The 24,404-nt window shown below is 37.9% G+C and overlaps 1 protein-coding gene across 2 annotated transcripts in view; it reads left to right on the top strand.

Annotated features, from left to right (window-relative positions):
* LOC145683912 (arginine kinase) overlaps nucleotides 1-15,025 on the top strand; it is a 41,593-nt gene extending 26,568 nt beyond the window's left edge. For both annotated transcript variants that reach the window (XM_081755585.1, XM_081755587.1), the window contains exons 3-5: nucleotides 4,234-4,412; nucleotides 7,431-7,670; nucleotides 14,110-15,025. In XM_081755585.1, coding sequence (XP_081611711.1) covers nucleotides 4,234-4,412; nucleotides 7,431-7,670; nucleotides 14,110-14,595 — 905 coding nt within the window. In that variant the 3' untranslated portion in view covers nucleotides 14,596-15,025. The remainder of the gene's footprint in view (nucleotides 1-4,233; nucleotides 4,413-7,430; nucleotides 7,671-14,109) is intronic.
* The last annotated feature ends 9,379 nt before the right edge of the window (nucleotides 15,026-24,404 follow it).

Genomic DNA, 24,404 nt, shown 5'->3' with positions numbered 1-24,404 from the left:
ACAAATGATGTAGTGCTAAAATTATATTTCGCTCGGTTTTCTAGTTCCACTGATCCCACTCACAGCGCTCCATAATCTGCATCTGCTCGAGTGTCATAAGATACACTTTGCTTATCTTATGCCTAAACCACTCTACCAGAAGCACAGAAATAATATAATCCCACAACAGACTTCACCAACAGGTTTTTGTGGCTATTTACATTCAAATTAATGCATCGGATGACCCTCTTCTCATTTACACCAATCGCACCAGTTTCAATATGGCCTCTTTCAAGATGGCGGATATTCTTTTTATAACTTTTAACAGATCATATCGACCATCTCGATCCATGTATGCTCATTTCGTGTCGCTACAATGATTAGTTTTAAAGAAAAACGTGCATTTTCTCACCATGTCCTTAATGTACTGACGTTCCACTTTTGATCTTTCTCGGGCCCTAGTGTCCCAACGTCTTGGACTCTGCAGCTACAATTTTGGCTGTGCGAGTTTCCCGAGGTACTCTCTCTATATACAAAGTTTCATGAAAATCGGGCTCTGATAGATACCTAGGGTTCCTTGTAAGCAGCAAATCTTGTACAGTCTTGTACAGAAAATTGTGTGATAACAAAATCCTGTTAAATTTCAGTACTAAAAATCAGTTTACTTTCTCTGCAGACTCGGCTCGGTAACATGCTGTTCCACAGCTTTGCACGCCGGGAACTTCTGAATTCTGTTCACTAACCGCATTCCCCTTGCTAAAATTTATCACTAAGTAGAGCAAACGGAAGTGCCCTGGGACGCTTACTACGAGCCACCACGTCCTTGATTTGGTGTAGATTTACACTAATATATATATATATATATATATATATATATATATATATATATATATATATATATATATATATATATATATATATATATATATATATATATATAAAATAAAAAAAATAGGCGTACAAAGGATGTAGCAATTGCTCCCCTGAGTTTGCAAACCGCATGCATTGTACATTGTAATAAACATGATTCTTGGTGGACCTTCTTTCCCCCTCCTAGTAAAATCTGAAATGACGCTACTGATTTCAAGACGACATAATAATCGGAAATAGAAATTTACGGTATAAACAAGGTGACAATTTTAGGGTTAACATAACGAAAAGTTCAAATCAGGAACATAATTTCAGATTTGGCAGGGGGAGGAAGATGCTCCGACATAAGTTTCGTCTCTTATTAAATCAGTACACAATCGATTAAAAAGTAACTTCTAAAGCTCAGGGAGGGCGGTTGCCCTCTTCCCTCTTCAAAGATGCCTCTGAACAAATACAATCTATTAGATAGAAATTTCAGATATTAAAATGTACACTCCATAACTACACAGAAAGTAGTTGGGGTAGGTAGACACTTTTAAACTAATAGGTAATTATCAGGAGTAATTATCGTTTTTAAGCATCTAAGACTTTAAATTGTAGTCTGAAGTAGGAATTCTGTCAGTACGGCAGGGGCGAATCCAGGACCTACTTGGGGAGGGGGGGTTGTAATACTGCTACTTAGAGCTACTTTTAAGAGCTTCAAACTGGGATCGGTTTCATTTATATCAAGAAAGTTTCCTCTTCTAGAGGGGCGATCTCCCCCCCCCCCCGATCCGCCAGTGCAGTACGGTCGGCCATGAGATTAGAGCACAATTGCGAATCACGAAGCTAATCACGGCATATAACCGATTAAAGCTATTACGAACAGAAGTGGGAATAAATTTGATAAATGTAACTCATAAATTGAAAAGCTCGTTCAGTTTCCATTGCCTTATTGAAGGTTCTTTGCATTATTTCATTAATTCTAGTCTCCTTTAGCCTACACGGATAACCATTCAACGTTGACATTTTCATGAAAGAATGCGAGCGAGAAAGCTTGTAATCATAAAGATAAACGCTATTACAATATTAATCTTGTATAATTTTTGTAGCTAGCTCTAAGAGGGAAGTAGGTAAAAGATAAATTTGCCGATTGAGTTAAAAACAACTACCAACTGGAAACTTTAATGAATCGTCCATTTTGCTTCCATTAGTGACTGTCATGCAGACAGATAACTACCACAGAAACAAACTATAGGCCTATTTGACTATCTGAAATATAACTGATTGCTTATTTTATTATACTTTGTGTACAAATTGAAGGATGAAAGAAAAAATACAAGCGAGTTAGGTTGTTTCCGTGCGCTTCAAGGTGAATTTTAATGTGTATTATACATTAAGGATTTTTTTAAATTCTCATGAGCAGTGGCTCTTTCTGGCATAGGCTCAGAATTGCTCGCCTTCCCGGATCTGCAGATGTTACATTGCGTAACATAAAAATCTCCGATTAGCTCCTTCGTGACTAAGCGGTTAGCGCACGCGCCTTTGGCGTGCGAGACCCGGGTTCGATTCCCAGTGGGAGCTCGTTTGGATTCCATGTTAATCAGTAGGTCCATAGCCTTGCTGCTGAACGGGACGCTAAACTCAAATTCAACTCAACTCAAAATCTCCAATATGCTGTAATATGAGTTTAAAAACTAAAGTCACTGAAGATTTTCACGAACCTGAAAGCTTTTCTATTTCTTGTTTTTTGAGTTTAACTTAGTTATGGTCTAAGGTTAAAGGAGACGGTAATATTCATAGAAAATGAAATGAAAGTAGAAGGAAATGTAATAACTTTGAAAACCCATGCTTCCAAGCTCACTTGACGTGAGCTGAGATCGAACCAGTGGCTCCACGCACCGGAGATACGGATTTTATCACTGAACCACCATGTCCCTGAACCTGAGCTTTTTCCTGAGACAAATCCCGTGTCCTATGGCTGTTACATACATACAATATAAATTTTATACTTTGCTATGTAGATGTTTTTTAATAATTACTTCTAATATTATGATAATTACCTGGCAATCCGAATTCTTGTCGTATCAGTTGCCAGATTTTCTTTTAGTGACTTACTACAGTAATCTTAATCTCTCTGCGACATTATACAGATATCCTTTAGTCTGCTAAGTTTATCAGCTTCTCTGTGTGCGTCTCATATTCATTCTTTAGTGACACCTACTTATAAAACAAACCATGGAAGTTCGATCAATCTTTGTCGGTATGATGTAGCACACACAGTTCGTGGTGTCACTGCTTTACATGCAGTGACAAAGCATAGAAGCAAGTTTCGTTTCATGCAATAATTGACTTTCAGCCAAGCATGTGAAAAATATTGCTAAAATCAGGTATTTAACATCCATAGTTTATAATTACAGAAAATTTCTTTCTTACCTTTAAGAGAAATACTAGTGTAGAGACGTAGTTTTAGGCTGAAGGGCAGCAGTTGTCACTCTTGAGTTCCTCTTGTTTTACAATGTTAAATCAAAACTGTAATTACGCTTCCGTCGACATTCGAACTGAGAACCACGTGCTTCGAAGGTACACATATTAGATATGGCAGAGCTTTATATAGTCTCCACTATTAAAGGTCCACTTTCCACAACCGTTAACATGACATTAAGTAAGCTTCTCAAGTTGGTAAGAAGGTTCGTTCAATTCGATTGCTTCAATACTTTCCGCTCGTTGATAAAAACGTAAGTATAACGAAGTAGGATTTTTTTTTTTTTTTTAAATCTTGAAGCACATGAGTCAAGAAGCTAATTTACTAAAATGCTATTTTGTTTTATTATAGACTTAATCAGTAGTGTCTGGTTTGAACGTATTGAAAAAGTTTTAATAAAATTGTATGGTACACTCATGTCCAAAATTATCGTCGCATGTCTATAAATATATTGTTGTAGGAATATCATTTGATAACGAATTCGCCCGGTATTTCTTATAATGTTAGTATGTGTATAATCGGCAAAGACATGTATGTGGCAAATTCCATGTCAAAAGAGCAATGAATAAGAACAATTAAACGAAACTAAAACTTTTGTCCATTTAGCAATATTCTCATTCTAATTTTCGTATTTATAATTCTTTCCCTATGAAATTTGCCACAAATATAAATTTCCCGATTATACACATAGTATTAAAAGTACCCTGCAAAATCATTATCAAATTATTTTCTTACAAGAAGACAGTTATAGATATGCGACAATCATTTTGGACATGAGTGTACATGTTACTACAGGAAGTCTTTCCTTTGTTCTGTCTGCTACTGATTTATTGTCCATGAACTGTTCCGTATTAAATTTGGATTGTGTACAATATTACCATTTCTGTAATAAGTAATATTAATAACTACTTTTAATTTAGGTTTCGAGAATTTGGATTCTGGAGTAGGTATTTATGCTCCAGATGCTGAGGCCTATACAGTTTTCGCAGCTTTATTTGACCCCATAATTGAGGATTACCATGGTGGTTTCAAGAAGACTGATAAGCATCCTCCTAAGGATTGGGGCGATGTTGATACCTTTGGTAACTTGGACCCTGAGGTAAGTATTTTTTCAAGTAATCCTGAATAATCGGTGTATGTAATTCTAAATTGAATTTTCCAGGTGTTGCATTCACTAGAATTCCAAACGTGAAAGTCTTGGTAGTGTAATATTTTGACACTCTAAATCAATGTGTAATGTACTCATTGCTAATGCCAGAACTTCTACATACGTAATGCAAAGAACACTTGGATAGTGAGACCAATTCCAATTTTGCATCACCTGATAATGTGCTTTATTCATACTAGATTCGGAAATATTGGCAGGGAGGCACCTCTTCAAACGAGATTGGAAGTAAGATTAGCAAATCATTGCATTGGAATATTGCTGTACAATCTTTCACCCGTCGATGGATCGAATACACTATCATAGCGATAATATATTTTCTGAAAATATTCATATGAAGTTTAGCTTCACCCGCCAATATTTTTGAATCCTACTATTACAACAACCTAGTACGCAGCTTTGCTGACATACATTTTTACTTGTGTACATCGCCTCCACAATTTTGATAATTTTAATGAATCTCTTACTAAGTACGTAGTTCTTAGTCCGTGGCATACGCAGAGCATTAGTGTCTGAAATGACTGTCAAGTATCAGACTGTAAGATAATCAAGGAGCGATCTTTTGCAATTGATTCAGCGTTCCAAGAAGTTCCATCTCCTGCGTTACTCTTATTGCATAATCCACCATGCAGTTTCTGGATTCGATTCCCGACAGCAAGAATTAAAAAAAAAAAATCCTTATTCGACGTAATGCCAGGAGTCGAACCCAGGGACATAAGTGTGGGTTATGCAATACGCTGTTAATCAAACCGGAAGTGGTTGGTACTAGCATTTTTTTCTGTACAACAAAAACTGTAGTAGCAAGAAGCAGCTTTTTGCAATCGATTCAGTGTCGGTGACAATCATTCGCAATTCTGCCAAAACTGGAAGTAGTGGAAATCTACTACCAGTCTCTACTGATTTCCTTAAGGCAAGAATTAACCAAAAAATAGTTTTAATTTTACAATCCAGTCCCAAGAATAACTTAGTTTTCTAAGCTAACTCTCTATTTAAACCGGAAGTGGTAGAAATCACATTTCTGGTTTTAATGTTGATCGACATAAAACAAAAATGGTGATAGCAACAAGCTGCTTTCCGCTATCGGTTCAGCGTCTTAAGAAAACTTACTACCATCTGTAACACTACTGAAACCAAAAGTGGTTGAAATTCACTAGTACTTCCGGTTCCAATATTATTTCCATAGAGCAAAAATTGAGATATCGAGTTTTTATTTTTAGATCGAAAATACAACTAGATTCTTTTATACATTCATGAATTCAGTATCAAGGGGTGTATAATTTGATTTTAATCTTTTCATTGCAACCAAAAGTAATAGACATCAATTGACCACTTCCGCCTCTTATATTTATCCACATAGAGCAAAAACAGTAGGAGATAGAATAAGATATAGATTCATGATTGCTTCTAGACAGATTCATTGTGCAAGGGACTTCATTCTTATTCCTCTATTGCAACTAGTAGTTAGATGTAATATGTTTGAGTATTGAACTTACATATTATAGAAGTCTACTGTAGTTTCACAGTGGAAAGAAACTCACTAACTTAGTTTTATTTTACACAATTGTCAAATACGAGGGGTAGGATAAGTTTCCGGCCTCGGAGTGAAAACATGACGCCAGGAACAGTGTTGACATTTTAATCAACGTAGTTGCCTTGTTGGTTGACACACTTAATACAACGATCCTGCAGCAATGCTACCCATGATGAATGGAAAGAAAGAAAAAAAGTCTTGTGCTGCAAACCATGCCTCTGCAGCTGTTATGACGTCATTAGTGTCTCTAAATTCAGTTCCTTTCATGTGCATCTTACGTTTTGGGAAAATATAAATGATCTAGAGAATACGGGGATGGTCAAGATTGAACTTCTGTTCATTGCGATGGCTCCTTTGAGGCAAGGAGTATTGTCTTGCAAAAAGGCGATGCGTTTAGTTTTCCTCTTTTTCTTCAATGCTGTACGCAATTTTTTTCAAGCAGTTTCACATCTCTTTCAGCATTCAATGTTAGTGCCATCTCCAGATATTCGCTCAGTTTTTACCCCTCACAATCCCAAAAAAATGATACGCATCACTTTCCCAGCGGATTTTTGTCTGCGACATTTTTTCGGTCTTGGTGACTCACTATAGTACCGCTGCATAGACTGCGTTTTGGTATCTGGATCATACACACACACACAATTGTTTCATCAACAGTAACAATTTGTTTAATAAAATTGGAAGCACTCACTGAAAAACGACACACACACACACTGTGCAGTCCCGTTTGTCCGCTTTTGATCAACTGTGAGGAGTTTGGGCACCCACTTTGCCGAAATTTTTTTCATAACTTAAGTTCTTCATGCACGATGTAGTGCATACGCTCCAGACTGCCCCATAAGGTCTGTACAATACGTAACAAATTCATCTGACTGCAGGGATCATGTGCACACGATCCAGTTTTCACGGTCACACTGTTTTGGGTCTTCTATACCTCTAATCTTCGGTGCTACTTCTGCCCCTCCTGAACTCTGCTACCTACGATTTCACTGCTATATGAAGGACAGTCATTGGCCATTGTCTGTGTGAATTCATAAATTTCCTTCACTCCCATATTCTTTAAGATGTATTAGATGACTACTATTCTCACATTTGGTAAGTCACAATGTGTTTCGCGATGGGCATTTCAAACTTACAACAAAAGAGAAGTATTTGAAAAACTTTAACGATTTCTTTGCAAAACATCCTTTAAAATAGTTACATAAGTATTTTGAAATGTGAGTTCATTTACTGTGTTAGGCCGGAAACTTATCCCCCCCACCTCGTACATCCATAATTTCTGAAGTATAAGTTTATTGCATATGATAAATTCAGATATGAGTGACTATACGTACATGTTAGTAATAACGAGTTTTTGAGAATGTATTTCATGTTTAATTCTAAAACTTTGAAACTGATTTAATGTTCTTGAATTTTTTCAGGGTCAATTTGTAATCTCCACCAGAGTACGTTGTGGCCGCTCCATGCAAGGTTATCCTTTCAATCCTTGCTTGTCAGAAGCCCAGTACAAGGAGATGGAAGATAAATTGTCAGCCACTTTATCTGGACTCACTGGTGAGCTGAAGGGAACATACTACCCCTTGACTGGTATGAGCAAGGAGACTCAACAGCAGCTGATCGATGATCACTTTCTGTTCAAGGAAGGAGACAGATTTTTGCAGGTAAATTTAAAAAGTGAGCTGGAAAGTTCTATCAAAATATGTATTGTGCTCAGTTCTTAGACTAAATTGAATTCTTTATTAGGGTGTATCGAAAAAACTTCCTTTTTTTTTTCCCTTCGAAATCTTGTTACCCTTAGCGGCCATTTTTGACCAAATGTGGTTAATATAACAGAAAATTTCAAATCAATACCTTTTTTTTTTTTTTTTTTTTTTTTTAAGGTCCCGCCATTGGCTTGAAAGTCAGACAAAATGATGAAATCGTAGATTTTCAAAACAATAGGTGAAATATTTATTACTTTACACAGTATTATTCTTAGTAATAATTGCTTTCCAAATATAATGAGGAAAGAAATTTAAAATCGTTAGCTTTTGTTTATCATGTGCCGTCATCGCTTTGACTTGGAGGAAAATCGATAAACTTATAATATTTGTGTGTGGCAACTGCCTCCCCTACAACTCTATTATCTAATCAAATGGACTGACCATAGTCAGACATAACAATCTGTGGTGAATTGTCACATTTGAGTGTTCTGCTTCTGCTAGTTTGGTAGCGTTGACACGTGATACTGTTTTCTTGCTTGATCCTATTGTTCATAAGCCTTTGGTTTTCTCTATATGTTTGAGAGTGCGCAATTTTTTTGTTTGTATTATAATGGAGTTGGAGGATAAAATTCGATTACGATCAGAAGACATAAAAACATTATTCACGATGTTATTGGGTCTCCAGAAGAGTTCAGTTGTTTTCAACTGCCTTCAATAAAAAGTGTGCTGAAAGAATTCCTATGGGGAAAGGGAAACAAAAAGGAGGAATTCCAGTTCTAGAAAAGATCTGCCAACTAAGGACATTGCTTACATAGTTGCTTCTAAAATAATTCAAGTTTGGAAGAAGTCAGCTATATGCGGAAAAGCTACTTTAAGTTAACAACGAATTGTAGACTTAATTCTTCAGTATCACTAAAAAGTTCGTCAGCTCCTAAAAATCAGTGAAAAAATCAAACCCTACATGTGATACTAAAATAATGCAATATCAAAAATTTGCCAGAGAAACGTTATTTGATATTGCTTGGTGTAAATGAGCTGATCAACTAATCCATTCTAAATGTGAAAAAGACGAGTGTCAAAGTTAGAAGTACCATTTGTTCACATATCTTGACATCAAAACTTGTTCTAGGCTGTGATGGAATGCCAGTTAATATTTTGATAAAAACTGGAGTAATTGCCAATATTAAATTATTTAGGAAAGCCACTTCAAAGAATAATTGTCTCTTGCATACTGTGAACTTCCATTTAGACATTTAATCCATGAAATCGATGGTAAGACTACGGAGCCAAATTCATTCATTTGTATTCGGACAAATTGGACTGACTTTACAAAACTGCGAGTCCTTACCACTTGTTGATTTTGAACGTATAGCTGTTCACCGGATTCAGAACTTCAGTGCTTTGAATTTAAGCATGGATCAAAAATATCTTAATATTTAAGCTGTTTCGTTGGGCCATTGTTCTGCAAGTTCGACTAGTCAAAATCCTGGAAAGCTAAATCAGGCAAGACGGGTGACAACTAATAGAATTTTGCTCCTTTACAACGGAACGGAAAATCCGTCAACCAAGATTGATTTCCTACATAATGAATGTTTATGCTCCTGTATGGTTCTATATTAAAAGCGAACAATCTTGCACACAAGGACCTAAACATTTATTGAAACTTATATCATTTTTATGTCTATGGATTCAAATACTAAATAAAGAATCCAGTGATAATGCAAAATGTGTTATTTAGTTATCCTGACAATTTACTTCTGGCAGTGATATCGTACACAGATGCGAACACAAGAAGGCTCGGTTGGAGAAGAACTTTGAAAGCATGACTGTCAATGTGAGAAGGCAAAGTTCCTGAGGTCAACTTAGACGCGAAAACCTACATTAACATGATAAATTTGTTTGTGGGTGTTTTAATGAACAAAACACCTAAGCAAAAATGAGCTGCAACATAACATAAAAATTGCCGCAGTTGCCAGTGAAGAAATGTTTCACACTTAAGCAATAAAGCGCATGATAAAATTAGTGACAGAAGCGGTTAGTTCTGTATGTGGTGCAGACGCTCGTCGTGGACTTAATGTGGCAAGTTCAAAATCTCGGTAGGGGATACCACAGTTCACAAAGAAATCAGAAAAAAGTTAAAAATGAGTAACTGAACGTAAATATTAGACAACATTTGAGAACCAGTAATCTGTAAATACAAAATCAAAGATAAGTCCAAGAGTGGAGGGGAGGGCGGAACTTAAACTAAAGCCACCTCTTCATGGTAAGTTGTGGGTTATTTCGAATGTAATAAATTTACTTCGAAATAAGCTAAGAGGTGCAGGAACTATAATGTTGTATCTGTGTTCTGCAACTTCTAAAATCTTCCAAGTTTTCTAAATATATCGCAATGACTCTCTAGGTAGACAAAATAACGGTCCGGGCTAGTCTTTTCCCCTTCACAAACTTATTATAAAAATTGCTAAGTACAATGTCTTTGGTTTACAAAGTGTAGTGTCTTTCCTCTTATTGATCAGATGAAGGAAGATTGGCGTTTTGTACGGTGCCCCTTATCTCAAAGCAGTCTCTAAGGCACCTGCAAGGTTTTTGGTGAGTCTTGAAGGATAGCCCCTTCAACCCAAGGCAGCTTCGCGAGACTTGGTTGTAGTGAGGATCCCTAGTCCAATGCGACCTCGGAGCAGGTTAGTTGATCAGTTGGTCGACTGATACCAGGCCCTTCTGTGGTCCCTCTTTTATTTGTCCTCTTCGGGTCCCTTCGCGAGGTCAGTCTTCTTTCGGTTTCCCTCGGTGTCTTCCGTGTTGACTTTTCGTCTGCTTCATTGTTTATAATCAATGTGTTGTATTGACATGTGCTTCTGTTATGATGTGGGGGGTCTTTGCAATATAAAACGTTGAATACATATCATTTTATTGATTTTTGACTCCATTGTGTCTGATACCTGACAGAAAAATTACTAGCATGTTTAAATATTGTTTACGGAATTTTTACAAATATACATTAATATAAAAGATTTAAGAATCCCCCCCCCCAATAGGTGATAGGGATGGCGGCAACTCAGTTGAAGTAGTATTAAAATCTTTTAACATTTTATTGGGACTGTCTGGAGGACATTATTACTACGTAGGTGGAACACAGTATAAAGTTATAATTATTTTGCTTACTGTCTTAAATCTAAGATTTTATAATTTTTTTTTAAAATTTCAAGCCGATGGCTGCACCTCAATGAAACAGAAAATTTCATATCGATATCTCAATTTTTTAACATTTGGCCAAAAATGGCCACTAAGGGTAACGAGATTTCGGAAAAAGCTTTTTTCGATACACCCTATTCTTTATATTTATTATGGAGTAAAAGAAATTGCTTAGAAAGGGTGAGCACAATATTTCCCAGGTAAAGCGTGGCAGTTTTAATGTTCTAGCTTGGGAAAGAACAAAACATTCATATATAATTCTATCTATGGATAATATAACATGGCTTTTCGGGGGGGGGGTCACATTTCTTGAATAAGATTACAGTAATCAGAAGGTTGTAATCAACTGAGTCCTCTGTATAAGGAGTTATTTTGTTCACATATTACGGTACGATAACCTAGCCAAAAGATGGTGTGAACTAAACCAGTTTCGTACATTTAGAAGGAAAGGCATTGACTACTTGCGATTTCGATACATAAACTTCTAGTTTAACGAATTTTAGTACTTTTGTAGTAAGACCTATACAAATGTTAGGTCACGGTTATACAAGTGGGCACGTGCATACTCAGTTTGAGGTAGCTTTGAAGAGTCGTAGAATCCTGTTCACATACGACAAGCGTCTTGGTATCTGCTGTTTTGAGATGCTACTTTTATCCGTGCAACTTTTAAAATATTCATTTAGCTACTTATACAATATACTACTATTACACAGCTGACACACAGGGATGGGCACGAGCGAGTTTTCTTTGAAACTCGACTCGACTCGAAAAATTTCCTCCAACTCTACTCGAATTTGTTTCGAGTAGAGCCAAATCTTGTGTGTAGTTCTAAATACTCTCTTCAAGTATCCTACATAGTCAACATAATTATCAATGATACTACTTCTACTAGAATCACCTTCTTATTATTATAACGTCACCATGTTATAAACATGAAAGATGGGCAGTTTATATCTGAATACTAAAAACTAGTTGACTGCCTCGGTAGTCGTAAAGTCGAAGAGACAAGGACATCGTTCACAAGGTTCCCGGTTTATATTCCGGAGGATGGTGATGATGGGAGGGTTGAGGAGAGTGACGACGTTTATAGGACCCACCAAATTGCTCTAAGACATAAAGTACATTCCCAGGGAAAGTGCATTCCTTGGCATCTCTTCACCCAGAATCTGGTAGACCTCGAATCAGCTTAATTTCCTGCGTAATGATTGAAAACGGTATAGTATTATACAATGAAAATTCTCTTCGGTGCGAGCGGTCTCAGGTTTGATTCCCGGTGAGGGCACTCGGTCGAAAATGTGTAAAAAGCTTTTTTTTTTTTTTTTTTTAGGCCAGCCATCCTAAATGAGGTTTCCCTCATTCACACCAGGCCAATGCCGTGGTGGTACCTAACTTAAAGGTCCAAGGCCGCTTTCTTCCTACCCTTTCCTGGGACACTGTATTCGTCGAGGAACGCCACCAAAACAAAATGTGGAAGTGAGCGTCGGGGAATGGTACAATATCGTGAAGGAAACAGCTAGGGAATCTAGGTTATATTAGAAATCCTCAAAATGAGGGAAATGTGGAAAGTTGCATTGAAAAGAGTAAAATGATGATAATTAAATAACTAAGATCATGGGGGAAAATAGATGAGAAATTGTATATTCACATCCAATTGAACCAGGGATTGCGCACTCCAATTATGCACGCCAGCCATTGGAAAACAAGAGGGTACCAACAAAATTAAACCCACATTTTCATTTATATAGCAAATATTTACGTTAGATCATAAGCTATGGATTTTGTTCTTGCAAAAGGATCCAGTTTTGGCAGGTTTTTTTTTTCTGCTAAATTTTCCCTTAATACTAGTTTTTGAAAAGTTACAAGGAATTTCCAGAAGTATGAAACTTCTAATCAAGAATGGGACATTGGAATGTTTTGAAGAAATTTGGTCCAAAGTTACTTTAATATAAGATGAAAATTTAAAATCTGACTAGATTTGTGACATGTCAGAATTCTGTTTTAATTACATGTATTAGAGCCTTTCTATTTCAGATGTGCCCTCGGAAAATGTAAAACATACGTCGGCTCTACCCTCGCCAACCTCTTACGGAGGAAACCCTCCTTTTGCTTTAGGGAAAGAAGCGAGTGACCTCGGCTGTGTTGCCAATTTGTCATATCGTAGGCTACTTAGAATGGCTAACAAGACAGTGCACAGCCAAGTTAGTGAAATAATTGTGGCAGTGCTGTCCGCATCCAATAATTGAAAGATCCTGGTCGCAGCAATTTGTCCATCTTTCGATGGAGGTACGGCAAAACACACATCGACAGTAGCGCCATCAGGGAGCGCACTTGAAATAGAAAGACTCTAGTTTCCTTGTACTTAATTTTTGAGTTCCTTTCACAATTAAAATAACAGTGGAACATTAGCCTAAAAGTAAAATTATTTATTGGAATTTAATACATACAACTTTCCCTGCTTGTACGGTGTGAAATTCTTCCACCGCGCGTTCCTTTTTCCTATTTTTTTTTAACTTTATGTACTGTGAAATCCGGTGGCTACTAGGTCTTGCTTATTTAAATATTTCAGAAATTCAAAATCTGTTTAGAAATACTTAAGCACGGTAATTGTAAGGTTTACACTAGTTCTTAATAAGGAATGATCAAATCAAATGTAAAGATCTATACATTGATCTGTAAGTTGCTATAGGGGGGAAATGAATTTCTTTTGTAGAAAGAAAATATCGTAAACAGTGAAAATGCAAAATCGTAACTTAATCTCTGAGGTAACTTGAAGTCAAAATGCCTCATTTGTATCAAATTTTCAGTAGTTTTGGCTAATCTCTAGGTTTAATTCTTTCAATGTGTATCCGAGAAACATTTCTTTACCGCAAGAATTTTGAAGCTAAATAATACATAGTGAAGGTTTGTGAACTATTACTTTCCGATTTGTAATTTGGAGGTCCTAAATTGGATCCGGGCTGGACTGGGATTTTTCTGCCAGAAAGGAAGAAAAATCAGGATGTCCAGCCCGGATCCAATTTAGGATCTCCAAATTAGTCGAAAAGGTTCATAGTTGTGTGTGGTGTAAAATTATTGTAGCTGCTGATCTGGAACTGTTAAAATAAAAATGAAACCTATCGAAACCTAAATTTTTAAAATTCAATATTTGTATGTATAATTTTAATTCGTATTGGTATTATTTTTAAGCCTTTCTTTTCGTTTTCAGGCCGCTAATGCGTGCCGCTTCTGGCCTACTGGCAGAGGTATTTACCATAACGACAACAAGACCTTCTTGGTGTGGTGCAACGAAGAGGATCATTTGCGTATAATTTCCATGCAAATGGGTGGTGATTTGGGCCAAGTCTACAGACGATTAGTTACTGCTGTAAATGACATCGAGAAGAGAATCCCATTCTCTCACGATGATCGTCTGGGTTTCCTCACTTTCTGCCCAACTAACTTGGGAACTACTGTAAGAGCCTCTGTGCATATAAAGGTGCCAAAGCTAGCAGCTGAGAGGACAAAGCTTGAGGAAGTAGCTTCCAAATTCAATTTGCAAGTCCGTGGCACACGAGGCGAGCACACTGAGGCTGAGGGTGGAGTCTATGATATTTCCAACAAGAGGAGAATGGGCTTGACAGAATTCCAGGCCGTTAAGGAGATGTATGATGGCATCGCTGAGATCATCAAGATCGAGAAGGAACTTCCATAAATTCTTAAATGTTTCATCCTACCCAAAGTTCCTGGAAATACCATCAGAGCCTCAAGTTAGAATAGAACAGGGCCACATGGAGGGGAGATTTTCCAACTAATCAGTATCGTTGCATTATATAAAGACAACCTAATTCCAAATAAGTATTTATCTTGAAACTAGTCATGATTTAGAGAAACATCAAATTTTGTGAAATTAAGTATCGTGCTTGTTTTGAAATGATGTACTTTGTACATATTTCGTACATGTTAAATATTAAGCTAATGTAATTCATAAAATTCTAGAATTCTTTTGCCTGACCTTGTAATTACGGAATATATTTTAAATTGGTTATCCTTGAGGAGATTATATTTCACATGTTACAGAACACCAGTTTCGTTACAGAAGTTGGTATTTCCAAGTTAAAAAGCAAATAAATGCAGAACAATTACTTGATTTATTTTATTTTTACCTTAAACTTACTTATAAGCTAAATAAATTAGTATAAGGTGTGCAGTCACGCAACACGAACTTTGTAGCATTTGAACTTTTGAATCATAAGAGCAAACAAAATGAAAGTGTCACCACGAATAGAGCAAATGGGCAAATGTTAGTGGTTAGGTTGAGTGGGAATGCATCGCTCTCAAACAAGAACATATTTATTGCTACAAAGTGCAAGTGATCGGGCGTTGTAATGATAAATCGTGAAACAGGTTTTCTAGCATTATGGTGTAATATGAGAACACTGCCTGTACTAGACGGTGTCAACACATGCTGCTGGCTATGCTACGGATAACTTACAAACTTGAAACGTAGATAGGTTATGAATTTCCCATAATGATTTTCAGGTTTCTAGTTTGGAGTCTATCCGTAGCATAGTTGCTAGCCATATGGGTAGTGTTCCCATATTAGTCTCCTAACTTCTCTATTTCTAATATAATTTGTATCTAATAATTTAGTTATTTCATTCGTGACAACGAATGTTAAAACCCCTTCCTCATGGTTTCTCAAATATCTATATAGTCTTTCCCTGGCTGTGACAGTTTTTCATTCTCACATGCAGTTCAAAATTTCTGATGCTTCAAATTTCGGGTTGCGTAACTTTACAGACATCTTGTATTGTACTTGAGGTCTTCGCCAAACATACAGGCGCTTTATATGTACAAGGAAAGTACTTGGGCTAGAACCGATGAAAACGTACAAAAAGGAAAATTTGTGTAATGTTAGCACCCCGGAAGCACAGTGGTGTTTTTTTGTGCAAGATAGTGTAAACGTCCGTAAAAGCAGGGTAAAGTAGAGCACGTGCCATAATTACAGGCCGTCTATAAAGTCTAACCCCGGGCTAATTTTGCGGAAACGGTTGGGTGGATGGAAAAATCGGTGCAAACGTATTCCATTATTGTTGGAGATAACACATTTGAATGAAAAAGTTGTCCCAGGTCCCCCAGAGGGTCCCAGAAGAGACCAACTCACAATTTTCAAATGGTAAAGGGGGGTCAAGTAGTATCTTTTGAAAGGTATTGTGAAAAGAAACAAGGTGCAAAAAGTCCCGAGTCTGTATGCACACCCTATGCAAAATGGTGGTTACAGACTTTCATGACAACTGTCTTGACATTTTGACTGCCTACCATTCTGTACAGGGTGAGCGTAGACTCGGGACTTGATAAATCTTGTTTTTCACACTACCTTTCCAATGATATGCTACTTGGCGCCTTACCATATGAAACTTTTGGTTGGACTGTCTGGGACCCTGGGACACAACTTTTTCATTCAAAATGTGTGTGCCCCTACATATAATGTAATAGGTGTTCGCAGATTTTTCCATCCACTCAATCCTTTTCTGCAAAAATAGTCAGAGGTCAGACTTCATGCTCTACTCCGTGTGCGTGGGTTTTCTCGGGGTTCTCCCGTTTCCTCCCACTTTCTTCATTCCACCATTTCATTCATTACTAGATTCCCGGCGGGAGCTCATGTGGTTCGGATTCCACGTTAATCAGTAGGTCCACGTCTCATATAGCCTCGCTGCTGAACGGGACGCTAAACTAAACTCAACTCAACTCATTCATTACTCATCATCACCGTCTCCTTTAGCCTAACCGGCATAACCGTGGGACGTAAAACTCAAAAATTCCATTTCATTTTTTCATGCTCTACTGTGCCCTGCTCTTGCGGACGTTTACAGCATCTTGCAGAAAAACTGACATTATTGTTCGCTTTCGGGATGCTATCATTACATTTTTCTTTTTTGTGCGAATTCACCCGTTCGAACCCAAAGTACTTACCTTGTTAGCTTATTAGTACTATTATAGAAAATACTAATACACTACTCATTTTTGGGTACTTCATTAAGGAAACTACGAGCAGTCGTAAATAGAAATGACATGGCACCTAATTTTCTGGTACACGTTCCAACATGTCAGTAAATTGCATCCAGAATTGTCGTTGTTAAATCCAGCTATGTATGCTAGAATTTTCGGCATGTATACGCTCTCATTTTCAAAATGTAACGTATATCCACTAATAAGGAAACTAAGCACGCATTTCTGTGCCACTTCCTTCTCTTAATCATTATGTTCGTAGTATCCCTAGTGCTTGTAATTTTTGTAAATATAAACTTACATCCAAAACCCCTCATGACAGTAGCTAACAAGCATAGTTCTAAGCTCAATTTCCGATGTGAGTACTTGTTTTGGGCACCTTGGGCATGTCCTAAGACTGAGAAGGATTTTGGGATTTAGTAATTATGGCCCCGCATCACACACCACTTACGGATACTGGCATTATCCGAACATCAGACAAAGCTTGTTCTCGAACCAAAATATTTAGTCATCAAAGATAGGTCCACTGACACTGCTGGAGCCCTCATTAAGTTGTCGCAGTTTGCGTACATAATGGGCCATGTTTTCCCAATGAACTAACATGGACAATTGAAAACTCGCTGTAGAAACAATGTGAGTGCAATCTTAATTTTCACCTATTTTTTAAAATACGTTTGTGCCTTAGTTAATTTTCATGCTTGGTTAAGTTAGATTGTATTTCTAAGCAATAGTATTTTCTATTTATTTGAAGCTTGGGCACAATTTACTGTCTTTTCTCTCTACAGTAACTATTGTTTGGCACGCACTTTGTTGTCTACAGCCAGTCTGCAATTACTTTGGCAGCCCCGTAGTGTCCTTTACAGGTAAGGGGGCACGGTGACTTAGTGGTAGAGCGTTCACCTCCGGTGTTTGGGGTCCTTGGTTCGATCCCAGCTCGCGCCGTGTGGACTTTGTGGTGGACAAACACCGTGCTCATGAGTTTTGTAAGTTCTCCAGTTTCCCCCCCACTTTCTTCATTCCACCATTTCATACATTTTTCATCAGTCTCCTTTAGCCTAACCGGCATAACCGTGGGACGTAAAACTTAATTTCATGTTTTTCCTTTACAGGTATGAATATGCCAAACAAGCTTTGTTCTGAGATGACGTCACAAATTTTCTTCACCCTTCCTCCACCTCGTAAACAATTTTTTGTCTAGTTTGTACATTTCAGGACATTGCGTCAAATGAGACAGGGCTATTTGTAACATCTTCCTCTAAAACACGAATTACTGGTTGAATTGCGGGTTGAACTGTCGCACTGGTAAGTGGAAAGATCTTTCAATTCAGGTATAACACGATGACGATACCCAAGGAAATAGTAGAAATTACTTCCTCTGTGTCGAATGTAGTGGGACGTGCTTCAGATTCCGATCGTAGGGGGTAATAGCTACAAATATCTGCTACATTTACTTTTCCACTTAAAAATCCTACTTGAAACGAGTAATGCTGGATCTCAAGCAACCAACGTTCGATTCTCTTGTGATACGCTGCCTTCCATAAATGAATGAATCATTTTTGTTGTCACTATACATAATAAAGTGCGTTCTTTCCAAATGCAATCTGTACTTTCTTAGTGCAAAAAGGAGAGCAAGCAATCTTATTTCATGAACAGCATACAGATGTGATAAGAAAAAAATGGAAACACCTGTAGTTGGCAACACGTCAGATATATGGGTTGGCAGGGGTGTCGTGGCGCCCGCAGTGCCGGACCGCTGGTGCTGGTGTTAGGTCGGTCTCCATACTACGTCAGGCGCAGTGGAACAGCAGTGTCCAGTGGCTGCAGCAGACGGAGGTAGTGTAAAATGGGAGACACCTCAGTTTCAAAGAGGGCAAATTGTTGGTGCGCGGTTATGTGGAGTGAGTGTGACGGCAGTGGCTACTGTTAGGAGTGTCGCGTGGGGCAGTGTCGAAGGTGATGACTGCCTACACAACACACGGGAAAACCACATCGGGGAAGCGGAACAGTGGGCGGAAGAAAATCATGAATGATAGGTCACGCCGGGTATTAAAGCGCATTGTCACGCAGAACCGTCGTGCCACTGCGGAGCAAGTGACGGAGGAACTCAATCAGCACCTCCCCCACCCTGTTTCGACAATCAGTCCGCCGCGAATTACATGACATGAACTTACGGGGTCGTGTTGCACGGGCCAAACCGCTCATCAGAGACCATAACGCTTTCGCACGCCGCAAATGGTGCCGCGACCATGCAACTTGGATCGTTGAGGACTGGAAACGTGTGATATGGTCGGATGAGTCATCCTTCACCCTATTCCCAACCACGGGCCGTGTTTGTGTGGAGAACGCGCAAAGAAGCTTATGATCTGCAGTGTCTCCGCCTAACTGTGAAACATGGTGGCGGCTCGGTGATGCTGTGGGCCGCCATATCATGGTTTTCATTGGGTCCTGTGGTCACACTTAGCGGACGAATCACTGTCAACGATTATGTCGCAATTTTAGGAGACCACTTGCATTCTATGGTCCGGATGTTGTTCCCGGACGCCATCTTCCAGGATGATAATGCACCCATTCACACAGCTGGCGTTGTTGCAGCGTGGTTTGAGGAACATCGGGATGAAGTTCAACACCTCCCCTGGCCCGCCCAATCCCCAGATCTCAACATAATTGAAAATCTGTGGTCCGTCTTGGAAACACGACTCCGGCGACGATTTCCACCTCCATCCTCTCACAGAACTGGCCGATGCCCTGCACGAGGAATGGTGTAAAATTCCACTTGCTACCATTCACGACCTCTATGCCTCCATCCCACGTCGCATCAAGGCTGTTCTGAAGGCAAAAGGTGTTCCGACACCATATTAATCTGGTAAGTTGCAATTTCGTTCAGGTGTTTCCATTTTTCTGATCACCATCTGTATAGACTCCGTTGGAGTGAGCGTTCGAAATGCAAAGGCAATAGCACGATGACTACCTTCGCCGTCTGCTGATATTCTTCTCAGACATCATAGACTAATCGAAATGGTTGATCTCTTATGGGATAAGAAAACAATATCCTCTAAAACAAGGGTCTTATTTGTTGAAATACTTCCTGTTGGCTGCTCCAAATGAGTGGCGCTTCTAATGCTGCAAGTCTTGGAGCGAAATCTCAGTAAAACTTTTCAAGGCTAAGAAATTGGCAAAGATGCTTGGGTGTTCTAGGTGGCGGTAATGTTTGAACTAGCAGAAATCTTTTCTTAGTCTTTCCTTTCGCTTTCATAATTTAACACATACAAGGAAGCGAATTTCTTTTCCACAGAACCCACCTTTTTCTTTTTCTAAAGACTGTAGTCGGTGCAGCATAAAAGAGAAATCAAGAGCAGAGTACAACACATCCGTATACAACGAAGTATGATTTAAAATTTCTGGTTCTAAAGCTCGTTCAAGGCATTGAACACACGCCACAAGGCTGGACTGCAGTCCGAAAACTACTCTTTTGTACTGTGCTCCGGAATAAAAAGTTCGCATACACTGGTAACTTCCACATTTTCTTAATAACTCAGTTTTCTTGATATATTATCGCTTATTTGTGCTTTTCTTAATAAAGGAGCGTAGTAATGAATAATTACTTATAATTTTGGAGAAAAAGAATAATTATAAACAAAAATCATTTATTCTTATGAAACCTTAGTCTGTCAAATAATTACTCGAAGAATATCCCGGGGAAAATTAGAGGGAAAATGACAGTGCGCAGGTATTAGGAACTCTCTCTTTTTAGGACTTATGAATGTTACCCGTCAATATTACAAACTGGGGAAGCACAATAGCCAGAAATAGCGGAGAAAAAGTCTTAAAAGTTTTCGACTCGCCGCATATATGCTACGACGCATCATTTACCAAGTGACGTCGTGGCAGAGTGAGGTGCAACTGCGACTCGCGTGCAAAGGGTCCCGAGTTCGATTTTTGCTCGTGTCAGCATTTTCTTTTGCTGTAACTAATAAAGTAGCAATTTGTAACTATAAGTAAAATATTAATTCAAGATATGTTTATAATGCATAAAACAATAGAAATGTTCAAATCAGTTTGGAAACCTTTCAATGTTTCATGTTAACTAGCAACAACAATGTAACCTATTCCGTAAATATATTGATACCACGAGTTATATTATTGTTACCACATTCGTTGTGTAAAAAATGTTCTTGACGCTTTGTGTCTATATGTGTAGATAGTGTGTGGTTATAGAATACATAAAGTATTACCAAAGAGGATTTCCCCCCTATCCCCCTTGTAATTTGCACACTGTCCACAGAATTTAATTTTGCTCCGAACCCTGCAGACAGAATGGACTTGTGAATAGGCATGACCAAGAAACAGGAGGAGAAAACAGAGCGATTATTGGTTACCTCTGTTAGATACCTCAAAAATTCATCTTGGTAAGTTATGTGTCAATCATTGAGGAACTGTGCAACTTCTAATGTTACTGTGAGAATTTGAGTTGTACATTTCTAAAAGACCAGACGTTCATTAACAATTCGCTGCGGTGCACCTTCAATAATACTCAGCCAGAAAGCATTGATGTTATCCATGACATAGTATTGCAGAATCAAAACCATTGGTGTGTTATAGAAATTATAGGCATTTTGTATCAGAAGTCTTCTGATAAGTTTTGAAGATACAAATATGTGGCAAAGCATGAGGAAAATATTGACGAGACAGGTTCCCAAATCAGAATGCTGAACATGGTCGGCAGCGAGTTCAGTGTTATCTCTACGTGTACTTTTCCCCTCGAAGATGAAACATCCCCTGCGCAGGATCAAGATATACCAAATAGTGTCCCAGTATGGCCTCAACTCATTTTGATTTCCCTCAGACAAACTTTTCTATAGGAAAACGTGAAAGTGTGCTCACTTTTGAGCACATTTATCTTTGTGAAGAGGATTCAACCAGGTTTTGCAGAAATATATAAATAAATAAATTTTAAAAAATAAAATCCTAATTCATCGTATGGCTTACATCTAATACTTTCAACCTGAAACAAAACCGATTTGAAAGCAGTAGAGGATACACCTCCATTCGCAAAATACTCATGTGAGATTGTTCGGGGTAAGGTGATGGCCAATGTTTTATGAAACTGAGTGCATCCTTGTAAGACGGCGGTGCACTCGAAACTGAGTGCATCGAGAGACTCTGGCAAGCGGTGATACAATTAAGAGCTATTAAGACGTTTAATTGAAAAAATGCGAGATCGTCGTGAAAACCTATCTAAAATGGTTCTGACAACACAACCAAGACAACAAAGTCTATAGGTGTAACAACAAACTGGGTGGAAATAAAATGTCTCGCCAAATTTAGTAACCTTTTTTCTATTACTTACTTAATAATAATATTTGATTTTGATTTTAGTGCCCCTTTCAGCAGCGAGGCCATATGAAAAGTGAACCTACAGCTTAACGAGGTCTAACCACATGAGCTCCCGTCTGGAATCGAACCCGGGTCTCCCACGCCAAAGACACGTATAATAATAACATAAATTGCATTCTGGTAGTGGGTGTATTAGGTCTGATAGTGATTTCCTGAACATAGAACTCCGGATTTATTTACAGGTTTACGAAAATCTAATCGATCGATGCAATAAGTGATTTGCACTAAGGAGGAATAAGATTAGGATATATAGAAAAGGTTTCACACCTGGACACCTGCTTATTTTGGAATAAATTAGAAAGTTGTCCATCTCCTCCGTGTAATACATATACTATAAAAGTGTACTGCAAGAATAACCGAAAAATTACAAAATAAAAAATGAAAGCATCGAGTGGGATTCAAATCAGGGTCAAAAGTATTGCATCAACACAAAAATAGACTACTTAACGCGCATGGCTATCGCAGCAACAAGAAAACGCTCCTTCAGTTGTATTGATAGAGAACGAACTCGTTAACAACGCTTTTTTGTTGTTGTTGTTGTTGTTGTTGTTGTTGTCGAGAAGCGTGTGTTTTCTTCAGAAAGTTTTCTGCGTTAATGCTAAGGTACTGTTTTGTACTAAAAGTATAATTATATGAAGTAACAAAAGAGAAACAGACTTTGAAACAGCAAACTGTGAGCTGTGTTCGTAGGTCTTGTTTCTCTTTCATTCCTTCCCCTCCTCTCACTCAGAATACGTTGTTGCAAAAGTTAGTTTTAAGGGACTTAGAAAATTTTACTCGCACAAATATAAATAGGAGAAGTGTATCGTCATTCGCAATAAAAAGTTCGCATATATTGTAACTTCCACATTTTCATTAATAACTCACTTCTCTTAACCCTACTACTACCGGATTTTTTAAAGTACACTGATGGTCAGTTGCACCAACCGAGGATTAATTCGTGGATGGGGATTAAACTAAAATTAATCATCTAAGTGAGGATAATGTGTTGCACCAACACTGATCTGAAGATTATATCGCCAAATCATCAGATTAAGATTAACCATCGGAAACGGGAGATTAATCCTTGTTAATGTCGTGATCAGCTATGAGTAGAGTGAATATGATTGCAAAAGTTTGGATATTTTAGATGAATTTGAAGTACTGGATGAGATAGAATATGCTATCCGACCTACAAGAATAATGAGTGACTTCCTTTTGAGTACTTCAACGATAATGAATTATGTATTCGTTTTTACTTGTCTAACTGTTTTGGATATTTTACGTTTTGTTGCAGGATTGCTTGCAGAAGATTACATTGATAATTTGAATGTTTATGTAGTTACTTATGTGGTTATATCAAGGATCTTATAATATAGAGGATCTGCCCTTACAACAAAATCTTGAAGCCATACAATACAGTTTCGCCACCCCTACTCTGCCCACTCCGCCCAATAGGATCGCAATGTTTTGAGCCAACAATCATGGCGGAAACGAAAGTAGTCAATCAGACGTGCCGATGCTCGGTTGCTTCTTGGCTTCACCGATTTAATAGGATGAAGATACATATGGGCAGATCCTCTATTTATAACATCCTTGGGTTATGTGGATATAAATGGTGTTACTGTGCTTCTTTCAATTGTTCCTAAAGCAAAAAAGAGTGATATTTGTGGCAAAAAAATCTGTCATTACTACAATGGACCGATGAAAGGAGCATATTTGCACTAATTCATTATATTATTTATTTTATTAATTGAAGCTATTTACTTACTACAATTTGTGAATTGAAGAAATTTAGTTTCTAGTGGCCACCTAGTAGAGGCGGAATAGTAGGTTAAATTTATCTTACATTTAAGTTTATTTATCTTTATAAGATTCTACCTCGCTGCAAGACACTCTCCTGGGCTCAGTTATATTTTATGGCATACACTGTTCCATTCATTCATTTAACAGCCCTACAGGTATTTTAAATCTTCACAATTTTGCTTTATTTGGATTGAATATGCCCGTGTATATTAAATACTGCATCAATCAGTGTGAAAAAAAATAATAAACCGAATCAGAAAATCAAAACAGTTAACTTTGTATGTCATAAACTAGAATTGTTCCCATTCTTTAAATTTGTTAGCATGTTCTGCA

Source organism: Thermobia domestica, chromosome 4 (genome assembly GCF_964235325.1).
Source record: "Thermobia domestica chromosome 4, izTheDome1.hap1.1, whole genome shotgun sequence".
In the NCBI taxonomy this organism is placed as follows: domain Eukaryota; kingdom Metazoa; phylum Arthropoda; class Insecta; order Zygentoma; family Lepismatidae; genus Thermobia; species Thermobia domestica.
The sequence above is the reverse complement of the archived record's forward strand: the minus strand, read 5'-3'. Positions and strand labels throughout refer to the sequence as shown.